We start from the raw sequence: 16,259 nt of genomic DNA, 5'->3' as shown, positions 1-16,259 counted from the left end.
TGAGCCGAGCGGTGAGCGGAACACCGACACGGAGGGGACCCATAAGCCCAAGACCCAGGACAACCCGGAGCTCGGGTGGGAGGATGTCAGTGATTTCCCGTCACAGCTGTCTCCAACACCCTCCACCAACCCAGAGACACTCACCTCAATTGGGCACTTTAGTGAAGAAGCTCCTGGGACGCTCTCTGATGCGCACCTCAGAGATGCTCCGGTACAGCAGGTGGAGGTAGGAACTCCCAAGGGGATGGATAGTCGTAGGTCCGACCCCGGGGACTAGCTGCTGTCCAGACAGGTTTCAGGTTTCTGGAACAGGCAGTCCCATTGATTGCGGAGATGCCGTCACAGAGCCAGGGACCACATGAGGAGATATCGGCGAGAATCCAGCACCTACAGGTGCAAGTGGAGAAGTTCAACCGCGTGCAGAATGAGGAGGTCGTGCCGACCATGGTGCCACCCAGGCCAACACCATATTCCTGTCCTTGGCGCATCATATGGGGATTGGGAAGTACAGGGTGGCACCACGCCACCTGCGACACTCGAGCAGCAGCCGATCCCATCCAGGTCCGGTCGCCCCAGAAGATGCCGCCAATGGGGATCCAGGTCAGGGCAGGAGTCACAGCAGGCCACCTCCAATCATGATGTACCATCTGGGGATCCACCTAGACATAGCCTTAGGATCTGTAAGGCCAGAAAATTAGATACCAGTTACGTTGGCACGGGTGCAGGGCACAGTTGAATGATAATAATAATTTATTTGTCACAATGGGCCGGAGTCAGGGCTTGTCAAACGATGCGGGCTACCCAGATCTCATCGCAGAGCGAGTTGTCATCATTCTCCAACCCATGGACCAGACCCGCTATTACTGCCAACACAGGGCCCACACCCCCGCAGTGCGGCAGGTGGGTATCACGGAGGGGGTTGCAGATGTGCGGATCACTGGGGGGGGGGGGGGGGGGGGGTTGGGTGGATGGGGGTGGGGAGGTGGGTGGATGGGGGTGGGGGGGGTGGGGGGGGGTGGGGAGGTGGGGGGGGGGGAGTGCCCCAGGCCTGTCCCCCACCTAGTCGGTGAACGTGGAAGCGATCAGAGCGTTGCATGCACCTTGACCCTGGCTCACACGTTGTGTGGCTTTCCATGCCTGCCTGGGCCCTATGTCCTGTCCATCCTGGCCCTCCTCCCCATCCTCCTCATTGGACAAGGACTAACGTTCATCCTGCTCCTCCAGCACGTCTCCCATATGCTGCACGATGTTGTGGAGGACACAGCAGACCACCACAATGTGGGCGGCCATCCCACTCCGCCCACAGGGCTCTCCAGAGTGGTCCAGACACCTGAGCAGCATCTTCAGGATGTTGAAGCACCGGTCCTTCACGCCCCTGGTCGTTGCGTGAGCGGCATTGTAGCGGGTTTCCGTAACAGTCTGCGCACTGCAGATAGGCATCATCCACCACGACCAAAGTGGATAACCCCTGTCGTACAGGATCCAACCCCCCAGCCGGGGGTGCACCTCAAGGAGGCCGGGAATCATTGTGTGTGCCAGGGTGAAGGCGTCGTGTACACTGCCCGGGTATCGGGCACAGATCCCAGCTGCACTTACATTGAGTGGAACCACTTTTGGTTTGTGTCATGTCATGTGAGATTACCTTTAAGGAATGGGTGTCTATTACTGCAGTGATGTCAGAGTGTGGGTGGAGCTTAGCTCTGGCTCTGCTTTTTAGTTTTGCTTTGAGAAAACGCTTGGGTGTGTCTGTGGGTTTTTTGGTTTTGTTGAAACACTGTGGGTGTTGAAGCTGCAGTCAGCCGCAGGAGGTGTAATGTTGTTCTCTCTGCCATGTAAAGACTATCTCTTGATCATTTGGTGAATTCAGAGGGATAACTTTTCTCAGTAGTGAATTTAAACCTGATGTGCTTCTGTGAAAAGGTTTTTTTTAAGTCTTACGGATGTTAAAAGGAAAGCTTAAGGATGACTTAATGTTGTTTTCTTACGGAGTTGTATTTGAATTCATGGTTGCTAAGATGTTCACTGTATGTTTTAAAAAATGTTAACTTGATTCATAGAGTAAACATTGTTTGCTGGAAAAAATACTTTTCCATTTCTGCTGTACCACATCTGTAGAGTGGGCCGTGTGCTCCCCATACTACAATCTAGTAAAAGTTGTGGGTCAGGTGAACTCCATGATACACTTTGGGGTTCTCTAAACCCTGGCCCATAACAGTAGAGCGGCCTGTCAACGTGCATCCCGTCGATCATCGCCTGAACCTGGGGCAGCTCGGAGATGATGGTGAACCCCGCTACCCGGGCATGTTGGTGGACTCGGTCCACATTGAAGTGGACGTATTGAACCACCTGGGTACATAGGACCTCCATGAGGCACGGATACACCTGTGCACCGAGCTCTGTGAGATCCCAGACAGGTTCCCACTCGGCGCCTGGAAGGACCCCATGGCGTAAAGGTTCAGGGCGACCATCACTTGACAGCCACTGGGAGCAGGTGTTCACCCCAATTCCCCCTGGGTGCCAGCTGTGCCATGATCTGGCATAAATGCCGCACTCTCCCCTGATCAGCCGGAGCCTTCGACAGCATGCCCGGTCCGGCAGATCCTCGAATGTCAGGTGCTGCCGGTACACATGAGGCCTCATGTGGCGCCTCCTTTGCACCTCCTCCTCCTCCTCCTCCTCGGCCTGTTGTGTGGCCAGCACTCCATCCTTGGGTTTGGATTTGTTTTATTGTCACGTGTACCGAGGTACAGTGAAACGTATTGTTCTGCGCACAGTCCAGACAGATCATTCCATACATGAAAAAAACACATAAGGCATACATAAATAGACAATGTAAATACATAGCCACAAGCATCGAGTGAAGCATACTGGAGTGTAGTACTAATCAGTAGAGAAGATGTGTGAAGAGATCAGATCAGTCCATAAGAGGGTCATTCAGGAGTCGGGTAACAGCGGGGAAGTAGCTGTTTCTGAATCTATCCATGTGTGTTCTCAGACTTTTGTATCTTCTGCCGATGGAAGAAGTGGGAAGAGTGAATAACCCGGGTGGGCGGGCTCTTACATTATGCTGCCGCTTTCCCCAGGTAGCGGGAGGTGTAGACAGAGTCAATGGATGGGCGGCAGGTTTGTGTGATGAACTGAGCTGTGTTTACGACTCTCTATAGATTCTTACGGTCTTGGGCCAAGCAGTTGCCCTATCAGGCTGTGATGCAGCCCGATAGGATGCTTTCTATGGTGCATCTGTAAAAGTTGGTAAGAGTCAATGTGGACATGCCAAATTTCCTTAGTTTCCTGAGGAAGTATCGACTCTGTTGTGCTTTCTTGGTGGTAGCGTCGACGTGGTTGGACCAGGATAGATTGTTGGTGAAGTTCACACCGAGGAATTTGAAGTTGTCAACCATCTCCAACTCGGCACCATTGATTCAGACAGGGGCGTGTACAATACTTTGCTTCCTGAAGTCAATGACCAGCTCATTAGTTTTGTTGACAATGAGGGAGAGATTGGTGCCCATCTTTGCTGCCAGGGGTACCAGAGGCTGGAAATGCCCTTGCCAGCCGATATGCTCCACGCCCCCTGTCCGGCCCCCCCTCTGCAGCGGCTACTGTGGGCTTGGGTGGGCCGCGTGCAGCCCCACTGGCCGGTTCCAGCCGGTTGGGTGAAGGTGGGGTGGTATGGAGGAAGGTGGATTTGGGGGTGTTGGGGTGGAATGGAGCGACGGTGGGGTGGGGGCAGCCATACTGCCGGTGTCACTCTGCAGAACCATGGGCCAGGGTGGGTGGTCAGTGAGATGTGCAGCAAGATGGCTGCCTTGCGGGCTGCGGTAATAACGGTCTGATGGGGTGAGGAATAATGGTCCTGAGGGGGTGACCCCAGCCCCACGGCCCTTCCACCCCCAGCCCCCCAGCCAGCACGGCCAGTGTCGGGACCGGCAGCCCACGGTCACACCTCACCGTGTCCGAACTCCTCTCTCTCCCTCATCAGCCACTGCGACAGTTTCACGATTTTTAAAAGCACAAGTGAACCTCGCCGTCAGGGACTCCCCCCGATGGAGGCAGAGAATCGTGGGGGTCCCGGAGAATACTGGGTCAGGCCCGCTAATGATATACCAACGGAGTTTACTCCACATGTGGAAAGGAATGCATTGATGCCGCTGTCCAGGCAATGGAGAATTGCGATTTGGCGTGAAACTGGTCACCCCCACGGGATCTCGGTGACTAGGTACAGACCGCTATGACTGCGGCCAGCAAGGCTGGGTGTCAAAACCAATTCTCCGCCCAATTACATTTTGTGATTTCTGCGTTAGCCGACGGACAATCCAGCCCAGCATCTCTCTTTACTGTTGTTGAACTCAATCTTCATTCCAGGAGGCTGTAGCCAGCCTGATGAGAAGATGAGCCGCTGCTCCTCCAGTTTGCATTCGGCTTCACTGGAGCACTGCAGCAGGCCAAGGACGGACATGTGGGCCTGAGAGAAAAATGCTGGGTTAAAATGGCAAAGTACTGGAAGGCTGGGGTCATTCTTGCAGACTGAGTGAAGGTGTTCCTCAAAGTGGTGACACAGTCTGCGCTGAGCCTCCCCAATGCAGAGGAGACCGAACTGGGAGCAGTGATTACAATCGTCCAATTGAAACAGGTGTAAATGAAACATTGCTTCACCTGAAAGGGAACATCTGCAGAGAGAGAGGAGTTTCCAATATGGACTAACAGGGCGACCAGGAGGGAATGTTGGGTGATCAGCAGTTTAGTGGGAATGCGATCGAGAAAACAGGAGGTGGATCCGGGGAAATTATTTTTTAATATTTAAAAAACTTTTTCCAATTAAGGAGCAATTTAGCATGGCCAATCCACCTACCCTGAACATCTTTGGGTTGTGGGGGTGAGACCCACGCAGACACGGGGAGAATGTGCAAACTCCACATGGACAGTTGCCCAGGGCCGGGATCGAAACCTGGTCCTTGGCGCCATGAGGCAGCAATGCTAACCACTGTACAACGATGACACCCCTCTCATGGACAGAATGAGCTCAGAGAGGGACTAAGGTGAGATCGGAATGAAACTAGATAAATGAGGGAAAGATATGGAGCGCGATTCTCCGTTTGCTGATGCTGAAATCGCGAAAGCTTCGCGAAAGCGCTACAACCTGGGGGCACGGGGTTGGCAGTGACAGCGGGTCTGGTCCCTGGGGGCACGGGGTTGGCAGTGACAGCGGGTCTGGTCCCTGGGGGCACGGGGTTGGCAGTGACAGCGGGTCTGGTCCCTGGGGGCACGGGGTTGGCAGTGACAGCGGGTCTGGTCCCTGGGGGCGCGGGGTTGGCAGTGACAGCGGGTCTGGTCCCTGGGGGCGCGGGGTTGGCAGTGACAGCGGGTCTGGTCCCTGGGGGCACGGGGTTGGCAGTGACAGCGGGTCTGGTCCCTGGGGGCACGGGGTTGGCAGTGACAGCGGGTCTGGTCCCTGGGGGCACGGGGTTGGCAGTGACAGCGGGTCTGGTCCCTGGGGGCACGGGGTTGGCAGTGACAGCGGGTCTGGTCCCTGGGGGCACGGGGTTGGCAGTGACAGCGTGTCTGGTCCCTGGGGGCACGGGGTTGGCAGTGACAGCGGGTCTGGTCCCTGGGGGCACGGGGTTGGCAGTGACAGCGGGTCTGGTCCCTGGGGGCGCGGGGTTGGCAGTGACAGCGGGTCTGGTCCCTGGGGGTACGGGGTTGGCAGTGACAGCGGGTCTGGCCCATAGGATGGAGGATGCTGGCAATCTGCTCTGTGATGAGCCTCGATGCTCCACATCGTATGACAATGTCTGACTCATGCCCACGGCAGCACCTTCCACCTGATTGATCCCTGCATGCAAGCGCCAGTCCATCACAGGGTCTCGTTGAATCCCTAAGGCGGGGGTGATGGGGATGGTCTGGGCACTGGGGGAGGGGGGCATGGTCCTCGAACAGGGCCTGCACTCTGGATGGTCCGGCCCCATCTTCAGGAGGTCCAGTAAGACACAAGACGGCATGTAAGTTTAGACAGCGGGGTGGGGGGCAGCGGCAGGGTTGAGGGGGGTGAGGTGTTGCGGGGGCTGAGGGGGCTGGGGGTGCAGTTTTGGGATGAGGGGGTGTGGGTGAGGGGAGTGAGGGGAGTGGGTGGGGTGTTCACACATGTTCCATGGGGATCCGCAACTAAGCACAGGGTCCCACATGCTCGCCCGCAGCTGAATTCCGCCTCGGTGACCTCCCCTTCTGGCGGGCAACCAACCACGTCCAGTGCCCTCTGCTCAGGCATGATGTGAGGCTGCAGTCCTGTGGACCACCCCCCCCCCCCCCACCCCGGTCTTCCCCCGCTCCCGGCGGTTGTGCGCGGCCTTCTCCTGTGGTGGGGGGGGGGAGGGGGGGACACAAACAGCACAACCGTTAGACGTTCCGATGCAAGCAGCCCAGGGGTTGGGAGATGGTGGCCTCAGTGGTCAGAGCACCCGTCCATGGCGGCTGGCATGGGTGCTGGCATGTGGGGCACGGTGGGTGTTCGGCCATCCCCCGGGAAGGGAGGGGCTGGGTTGCGGGTGTGTGGGTGGGGGCACTGGAAAACAAGGGACAGGAGAGAGGGGTTTAAGAAGATGGTCTGCAGTGGAGAAAAGAAGCCGGGGATTATCTTTACATTCCAGGATGATCCTGGAATAGTGAGCAGTTTTAGCAGATGGGAGTAGGAGCCGGGAGTGTTTGAAGTGGTCCAGCCGGATCTGACAGTGGATGGAGTGACGACTGGAAGATTTTAGGAATATTGGATTCTAAGTATTGGGCAATTTAAGGGTTAAAAGATTAGGGTCAGAGTGTGTTTGCACTGGTCATATTTTTTTTTAAAGCATTCTGTTTTGCTGGGCCTGGGTGCTCGTAGCAGCCAGAAAGTGACATTTACAAAGGAATGTGTTTTTCAGTCTGGACTAATGGACTGTGGTTCAATTGGGAAAGTTGCGGGGGTTTCCCGACTGCGTTGTGCTGCCGCACTATGGGAAACCCCATTGACCAGCCGGCGTAATGAAGCATCCTGCCAGCACGCTGAAATAGAAATGTGGTATAGCCTGCAATTATAATTGTCATTGTAATTGACAGAGAGTCATTTTGAAGAGCTGCGGAGAAGCAATGTTTATTTGGAGAAACTTTGCAGAGAGGAGTTGAATTCTGATCTGCCTGGCGCAGAGTCCACAATTCTCCCATATTCAGATGGATTGAGCGCTGTGTGTCTCTTTTCTTGTTCAAAGGGAATTGAGTTGTTTAAGGGGTAAGTGTGAGCTGTTATTTTTGGATGTGAAATTTAATAGCTAATATTGTATTCATTCTTTCCACAGAGTCTGACAAATAAACTTAAATATTGGATCCAGTTTCAGAGCCACTGTTGGGGTCAGGTCTGGGATCATTTTAATGGATAAACCAGTTCTCCACCATATCCTTTCAAGTCTGCGTCACTTGGATTAAGTGAGTGGAGATGAGGCCGTAGCAGGGGGAATGGTCAGGGTGAGAGAGAGGAATGGTTTTATTGGGGACGAGGATATCAAAGGTGGAGGTGAGGGTGAGGTTGGGTAAATCAGTCCCTGCTGAAATGTTGTGGTGATCGGAGGGCCAGAGATAGTTGGGATTTTGAAAGTGCCGTTGTAAGTTATAACTATAATCTTCTTTAATGTCACAAGTAGGCTTACATTAACACTGCAATGAAGTTACTGTAAAAAATCTCCTAGTCACCACACTAGGTGTGTTCGGTGTACTGAGGGAGAATTCAGAATGTCCAATTCACCAAACAAGCACATCTTTTGGGACTTGTGGGAGGAAACCGGAGCACCCAGAGGAAATCCACGTAGACACAGGGAGAACGTGCAGACTCCGCACAGTGACCCAAGCCGGGAATAGAATCTGGGACCCTGAAGCAACTGTGAAGCAACAGTGCTAACCACTGTGCTACAGTGAATTTGGGAAGAGGTTTTTCCAGGGATGGATACAGAAGGGGGTAGGGTTGGGGTGTGGAAGGGGGATGTGGGTGGGGAGTGATACAAGGAAGTGATCAGAGATGGTCTTATCTGTGATTGAAACTATGGGAGTAGTGAGACAACGTGAGATGGTCAGGTCAAGGGGGAGGTGGGGAATATGGGTTGGAGAATTGTGATTGTGATGATTTAATCCCAGCAACTTTCAGTCTCTTTTCTGATTTGAATCTTGTAAACTCAGAGATTCCAGATAAAACTGATCATTTTAAAATGATTGATAAATGTCTTTGAATCCAATCTTCTGCTGATGTGTCATTGATTGACAGGCCAACCAGCCAATCATGACAATCACTTGCTGAAATACAACCAATCAGCTGATGGGGAGGAGGGACATTTCCAAAGCACACATGAGACACAGACTGAATATTCTTAATGTTTATTACCTTTTACAGATTTACATTGTCAGAGAAAAGACTTGAATAGACAACCCAGCCAGAGGAAGCTGGAGAAATTCACGGAAATTGGAGGTTTATTAAAACACTTGTGGAGATTTTCTCAATATCATCAGAATCCTGTCCCTTTAAACAGTGATTAAACCTTAAATTGTAACTGCAGGGTGAGCAGGAAGGAGGTCTGCTTTCCTGAAGTAGAGACTTCAGAGGGTCACATTATTTTGGTACAGCTGACAATCTTCAGCATCTTAGAGAGGTTTTACTTGGCATCACGAGTCTACACTGTCCCATCAAACACTCCCAGGACAGGTGCAGCACGGTGTTAGATACAGAGCAAAGCTCCCTCCACACTGTCCCCATCAAATACTCCCAGGACAGGTGCAGCACGGGGTTAGATATGGGGCGATGATCCCTCTACACTATCCCAAAACCTGCCTTAACCCCTGACCCTCAGAAGTGCCTCAGACCCAGTTCCAAGAAGGAAGAGAGTTGTAATTCACTGCTGACAATGACCTTTGCCCTCCCAGCTCACCCCTGTTCTATTTAAAGTTGTGTCTCCTCTGTGGACTGTCTCTAACCCTCTACGCACATTCTGATCTCCTGATGCTCTTGCTGAGGGCAGAGGAGAGGCTCACGTGGGTGAGGGCACAGGAGAAGCGGGCGTTGGATTCCCAGGCAGAGCCAGAGAGGGTCAGCAGGCTGCTGACACTGTAGGTGTTGTCCGAAGCTCGCAGGTAGTTGCTGGTCTGAACCCCGTCCGAAATGGCTGCACCATCCTTCTTCCACTCCACCACCAGCTCATCGGGATAGAAGTGATTGGCAAGGCACACCAGGGTGGCAGTGCCCTTGGTCTTGACCTCCTCCAGGGAGGGGGGCAGCAGGGTCAGTGTGGGTTGTGAATTCTCACGGCCTGAAAGAGAAAAGAAGGAATTTTAATCGCTGCTATTATAAAGGATTTCAACTTCCAATATATTAACTGGAATCAAGACATGTATCAATATATAGGTGGTCTGGAATTCTGACAATCCATTCTGAGCAACCTTTCTAACCAGTACAGAACAATCCCAACAAGAGAAGGAGCAGTTTTGGACAGTTATAGCGATTGAATCTGGGCAGGTGAAGGGGTATCAGTGGGAGAGTATTGGGTAATAGTGATCATAATTCAGTTAGATTTCGAGTAGTTATTGAAAAGGGTAAAGACAGACCAAGATAAAAGTTTTTAATTGGGGAAAGGCCAATTTTACTAAACTGGGATTTGCCAAATTGGACAGGAAACAGCGACTTGATGGTAAAACAGTGTCAGAGCAGGGGGAGGATATTCAAGCTGGAGATAGAGAGAGTTCAGAACAAATATGTTCACACAAAGCAATAGTGAGGGACATTGTGACAGGATAACTAATGAATGAGTGGGACCAATTAGAGAGCAAAATGTGACTTGTGTGTGGAGGTGGAAGACATGGAGATGGTTCTTAATGAATAATTTACATCAGTTTTCACAAATGAGACAAAAAATAGTCATTGGTGTTCAGGAGGAGGAGAATTGTGAAATATTGGATGTGATAAAGATAGTGAGAGAGGAGATATTAATGTGTTCATCATCTTTGAAAATGGAGATACCCCCAGGCCTGGGTGAAATGTATCCCAGGCTGCTAAGGGAAGAAATAGCGGAGGCCCTGACCATTATTTTCCAATCCTCTCTGACTACAGGCGTGGTGTCGGAGGACTGGAGGATGATAATGTTGTGCCGTTGTTTAAAAAGGGAGGAAGGGACAGACTGAGTCATTACTGACCAGTCAGTCTAACCTCAGTGGTGGGGAAATATTTGGAAATAATTCTGAGAGAAATTATAATCATCATTGAGAGAGACACAGTTCGATCAATGACAGTCAACATGGATTTGTTAAGGGAAGGTCGTGTCTGACTAACTTGATTGAATATGTTGAGGAGGGAACGAGGAGGGCTGATGAAGGGAGTGAGTTTGATGTTGACAACATGGATTTTCCAAGGATTTTGACAGGTTCCGATGACAAATATCGTTAAATATATTTCAGGCTGTGTTTGACAGATTTAACATTCGCACCACACACGTTCCAGGCAATGACCACCTTCAATAAGAGAGGCAGAGGAAGTGTAAAAGGGAGAAAAATATTCCATGGCTAAACAAGGAAGTCAAAGAAGACATAATGGCAAAAACTAAGGCATACCTCACTGCAAAAGCTGGTGGTCAGCTGGAGGATTGGGAGAACTTTAGGGTTCAGTAAAAGGTTACTAAGAAGAAAATCAAAAAACCAAGATGATCTACGAAAGGAAACCAGCAGAAAACATAATCACTGATACCAAACGCTTCTATAAGTTTATAAAGAGGAAGAGAATAGCTAAAGTAAATGTTGGCCCTTTAGAGGACAATACTAGTGAGGTAATAATGGGGAACACGGAGATGGCGGAGGCACTGAACCAATATTTTGCCTCTGTCTTCTCAGGAGAAGATTATAACTTTGTGAAAAACTACATTTAATGCAGAGGAACCTGGTGCAATAACCATCACTAGTAGGTCGGTATTGAATAAACTAATCGGACAAAAGGCAGATAAGTCTCTGGGACCTGATGGCCTGCAGCCTAGGATATGATAGGAGGTGGCAGAAGAGATAATGGATGCATTGGTTGTGATATTTCAGAATTCCCTGCATTCTGGAAGGATCCCGCTGGATTGGAAACAGGCTAATGTGATGCTCGCAATTAAAAAGGGAGAGAGGCAAAATGTAGGAAACTATAGACCGGTTAGCTTGACCTCTGTGGTGGGGAAGTCGCTGGAATCAATCATTAAGGAGGAGATAACTGAACAGTTGGAAAGGCAAAGCTCAATCCACCATTGTCAGCATGGTTTTCTGAAGAGTACGTCATGCTTGGCAAACTTGCTTGAGTTCTTTGAGGACAGAACCAACAAGGTGGATAATGGGGAACCTGTGGATGTTGTATACCTAGACTTCCAGAAGACATTTGACAAGATGCTGCATAAAAGACTGATCCAGAAGGTGAGATCACGGGGGACTGGGGGTGCAGAGTACTAGATTGGATTGAGGATTGGCTGACTGACAGAAAGCAGATGGCTGGAATAAATGGGTCCTTCTCTGGCTGGTGAACTGTAACTGGTGGGGTGCCGCAAGGGTCAGTCCTCGGACCTCAACTGTTTAAAATCTATATTACAGAGTGCAATATAGAAAAATTTGTGGACGATACTAAAATAGGTGGGAAAGCAGGCAGTGAAGGGGAGACAAGGTTTTATGGGCGGCACAGTAGCACAGTGGTTAGCACCGTTGCTTCACAGCTCCAGGGTGCCAGGTTCGATTCCTGGTTTGGGTCACTGTCTGTGTGGAGTTTGTACTTCCTCCTTGTGTCTGCGTGTGTTTCCTCCGGGTGATCCAATTTCTTCCCCCAGTCCAAGATGTGCAGGCTCGGTGAATTGGCCATGCAAGATTGACCTTAATACCAAAAATGTTAGGTGGGGTTATTGGGTTATGGGAATAAGTTGGAGGTGTGGGCTTAAGTAGGGTGCTCTTTCAAAGGGCCGGTGCTGATTCGATGGGCCGAATTGCCTCCTTCTGCACTGTAAATTCTATGATTCTCTGACAGACGGCTATAGATCGGCGAGGAGGTTGGGCCAAAATTTGGCAGATGGAGATTCATGTGGAGAAGCATGAGGTTATCCATTTTGGCTGATAAACTAGTCAGGCAAATTATTATCTCAATGGAAAGCAGATTCAAAATGTGTCTGGGCAGAGGGATCTGGGTGTCTTTGTTCATGAAATGCAGAAAGTCTGGCTGCAGGTACAGCATGTAATTCGAAAAAGCAAATGGAATGTTAGCGTTTATTGCAAAAGGACTGGAGTATAAAAGTAGAGACGTATTTCTGCAATTGTATGGGATAGGATAAAGCAGCCTGCTTGATTGGTATCCCTTCCACAAACATTCACTCCCTCCACCACCGACGCACATTGGCAGCCATGTGTACCATCTACAAGCTGCAATGCAGGATCTGACAAGGTTCCTTAGGCAGCACCTTCCAAACCCACAAATTCTACCAACTAGAAGGACAAGGGCAGCAGATACATGGGAACACCACCACCTGGAGGTTGCCCTCCAAGTCACTCACCATCCTTACTTGGAAATATATCATCATTCCTGCACTGTCACTGGGTCAAAATCCTGGGACTCCTTTCCAAACAGCACTGAGGGTGTACCTACACCAGATGGACTGCAGCGATTCAAGAAGGCAGCACAACACCACCTCCTCAAGGGCAATGGTGGATAGGAAACAAATGCTGGCTTACCCGGTGAAGCCCACATCCCAGAGAAATTGAAGTAAAAAAATACATTTTTGGTCTTTCAGAAATTTAGGAATACGGGGAGTGGATGGGAAATGGAGTTGAAGCCAGAGATCAGTCATGATCGTATTGAATGGTGGACCAGTTTTGATGGGCTGTATGGTCTACTCCTGCTCCTGTGTGGGACTCTCCGGCTCCTCAGCTGTGTGTTTCCCGGCTGTGAGGCATTCGCTGTCAGCGGGATTCTGTCTTCCCACCGATTGTTAATGGGATTTCCCATTGCAACCACCCTACACCGCTGTGAAACCCGCTGGTTGGAGTCATACCCAGCACAAAGGAAGATGGCTGTTGTTTGGGGTTTTAACTCTCCAATCTATATTAATGAGCTGGATGAAGGCAATGAGAGTATTGTAGCTAAATTTGCTGATGATAAAATGATAGGTAGGAAAGCAAGTTGTGAGGAGGATACAGAGTCTGAAAAGGGGTATTGATAGGTTCAGTGAGTGGGGAGAACATTTGACAGATGGAGTATAATGTGGGGAAATGTGAGCTTGTCCACTTTGTTAGGGAGAATAGAAAATCAGAATATTATTGACATGGAGAGAGACTGCAGAAAGCTGTGTTACAGAGGGATCTGGGTGTCCTTGTGTATGAATCACAGAACGTTAACCTGCAGGTACAGCAAGTGATGAGGAAGGTCAATGGAATGTTGTCCTTTATTACAAGGGGGATGGAGTATAAAAGTAGGGAAGTCTTGCTCCATCTATACAGCACATTGGGGAGACTACACCGTGAGTACTGGGCACAGTGTTGGTCTCCTTACTTAAGGACGGATGTTCCGACATTGGAAGCAGTTCAGAGAAGATTCACTGGGCTGATTCCACTGAGGAATGGAATGTTTGATGAGGAAAGGTTGAGCTGGTTGGGTCTGCACTCATTGCAGAATGAGAGGTGATCTTATTGAAACATATAAGATTCCGAGGGAGCTTGACAGGGTGGATGCTGAGAGAATGTTTCCCCTTGTGGGGAATCTAGAATTAGTGGATACAGTTTAAAAATAAGGGATCTCCATTTAAGGCGGAGATGAGGAGGAATTTCTTCTCCCAGAGGGTCGTTTGTTTTTGGAATTCTCTTTCCCAGAGAGCAGTGCATGCTGGGACGTTGAATATATTCCAGGCTGAGTTAGACAGATTTTTGATTGACGGGGGTCAAGGGTTATGGGGACCGACAGGAAAGTGGAGTTTGGGCCATTTTTAAAAGTTAATTTATGGGATGTGTGGGTCTGAAGTGGGAATCTGCCATCCTGACCTTGTCCGGCCTACAAGTGACTCCAGTAATGTGTTGACTCTGAAATGCCCTCTGGAATGGCCGAGCAAGACACTCAGTTCAAGGGCAATTAGGGATGGGCAATAAATGCTGGCCCAGCCAGAGATCACACATCACATCAAACAATACAAATATCTCCAGGGATTTTCAGGAATATTGGATCAGGGATAAATATCAGACTGAACTCGACCCAAAGAGAAAGTAACTGAGAGTCTCCCCAAAAGCCTGGAACACTGAAGCCACTGGATTGTGAGCCCTGCTGGACCTGTTTGTCATCAGAACTTTGCTAAGAGATAAGCAGGGAGTGGAGAGAGCAGAGTTAAAGCTGGGGGAAGTGGGACCTCGGTGTCTCTCTGTGCTGCTGCTGCTGCTGTGATCAGTTATATCAGAGAGTGTGACAGGGAGCCAGAGCTCACATCAAACTCTGCCCGTGTCTGTCACACACAGACTGACAGGAGTCTAGTGAGTGATTTCACTCCATGGTCCAGGAATGTGAACACAGTCTGCAAACGTCCAGATCTCCTCCACACGGTGGGTAAAAGCTGCTTACTTATATCTTGCTGCTTAAAGGGGGGGAATGGAACTAAAGAAATACAGCTGGGCACCCTGTTCTACACAGTGTTCTTCAATGAACCATTTCATTCACTGCAGCTCCCCACTAACACCTTCAACTATTCAGCATTTGTGTTTGAGAAAGTTTCAGTATTGAAAGGGTTAATAACGGAGGATTGGGGTTTACTTACTCAGTCTGAGCTTGGTTCCTTTACCGAACGTAAGCCACACTGACAGCTTCCAGTGCAGGGGCTGTACAAAAACCTCTGCTCTCTGCTTCACTCACTCACTCTCACCCTCTCTCTGTCTCTCACTCACTCATGTCTTTCTCTCGAACTCTTTCTCTCTCTGTTTCTCTCAATGTCTCTGTGTTTGTTGGGAGAGTAGAGAATTCTAATTTTAGATGATAAATCTTTCCGCTGCTCTTCATACGTGGATATGGAGAGTAAGATGGAAACTTGAGGCCTTCAGTGAGCTGTGGACACCACAGGGACTGGAGTGTGTAGTGGACGGTGAGAATCATTTGTACAGTTTCCTATCTTGTGTTTATTATATATTATATAAACCTGTGGAATGTGTTAGTAGAGGAGGTGGGACTGTGTGTTCATTATTATATATTCTATAAAACTGTGGGATGTGTCAGTACAGGAGATGGGACTGTGTGTATTGAGGTTTTTGTAAGGCTCTGTATCACTGTGTAGGGGGTAGGCTTCATCTTGCAGACAGTAATAATTAGCAACATCCTCATTTTGTACGTTGCTGAGTGTTAGAGTGAATGTGTTGGACTGTTGACTGCCGGTGAATCGGTCAGATATTCCTGTGTGTCGAGTTCTTCCATCATGTATCAGTAGAACCGGTTTCTGACCTTCTCGCTGTTGAAACCAAGCACAATTATCACCAATGCCTTGACTGGCCGTACAGGTGATGGTTGCGGTCTGGCCCAGGCTCAATGACAGCACCGGGGGAGACTGGGTCATGATGATGTCTCCACTGATACCTGAGGGGTAATAGAGAAACAGAGTGAAGTAAGAACTGTCACAGAAAGAGCCTGTACAATGAGATATTGTTGGAGACACTGACTGTTCCTCTGCTTTCAGCATTTTCCCTTCAATCACAAGTCAGTAGAATTGGATTGAAATGGAGAGCAGGAAAATATTCAAGGTGGAAGGAGAGAGATTTGTACCTGCGGTGCAGAATGCCAGAGGCAAGATCAGCTGGATGGCTGAAATCATGGTGTCTGCTCCTGTCCCTGTGCCTGGTTACTGATAAACTCTCCCTTCACTGGGCTCTGCTTTATAAAGCTGCAGCCTGTGAGAGTCTGACTGCCCGTTCCTCAGTATGTAAATGGTATGAGGCAGAGACACCACGTCAGCACCTTCACTTCCTCTTCTCTCTCTCTCACCCTGCTCACTCACTCCCTCAGTACCTGTCCCTCAGTGTCTGCTCTCTCTTCCACTCTATTTTCTCTTTCCTGTATCAGTTTCTCAGTCTCTGCCTTGCACTCTCTCCCATTCTATTTCCCTCTCTGACTGTCTCCATGTGTTCTCCTTCCTGTCTCTATCTCTCTCTTTCTCCCTCTCTCTCTCTCACTCTCCATCGTTCTGTAATTCTCTAACTGATCTCTGTAACAGGAGTTACTATTACTGGAGGTT

At 49.8% G+C, this 16,259-nt stretch overlaps 1 gene segment (V, D, J or C); it reads right to left on the bottom strand.

Annotated features, from left to right (window-relative positions):
• Positions 1-8,375: 8,375 nt before the first annotated feature.
• On the bottom strand, positions 8,376-16,123 carry LOC119964948. The segment is given in 4 exon segments: positions 8,376-9,317; positions 14,799-14,832; positions 15,309-15,604; positions 15,791-16,123. Coding segments are annotated over 4 exon segments (708 nt in total).
• Positions 16,124-16,259: the final 136 nt, after the last annotated feature.

The sequence above is a fragment of the Scyliorhinus canicula genome, chromosome 4 (genome assembly GCF_902713615.1).
Source record: "Scyliorhinus canicula chromosome 4, sScyCan1.1, whole genome shotgun sequence".
NCBI lineage: Eukaryota > Metazoa > Chordata > Chondrichthyes > Carcharhiniformes > Scyliorhinidae > Scyliorhinus > Scyliorhinus canicula.
This window is presented reverse-complemented; position numbering and strand designations above follow the sequence as displayed.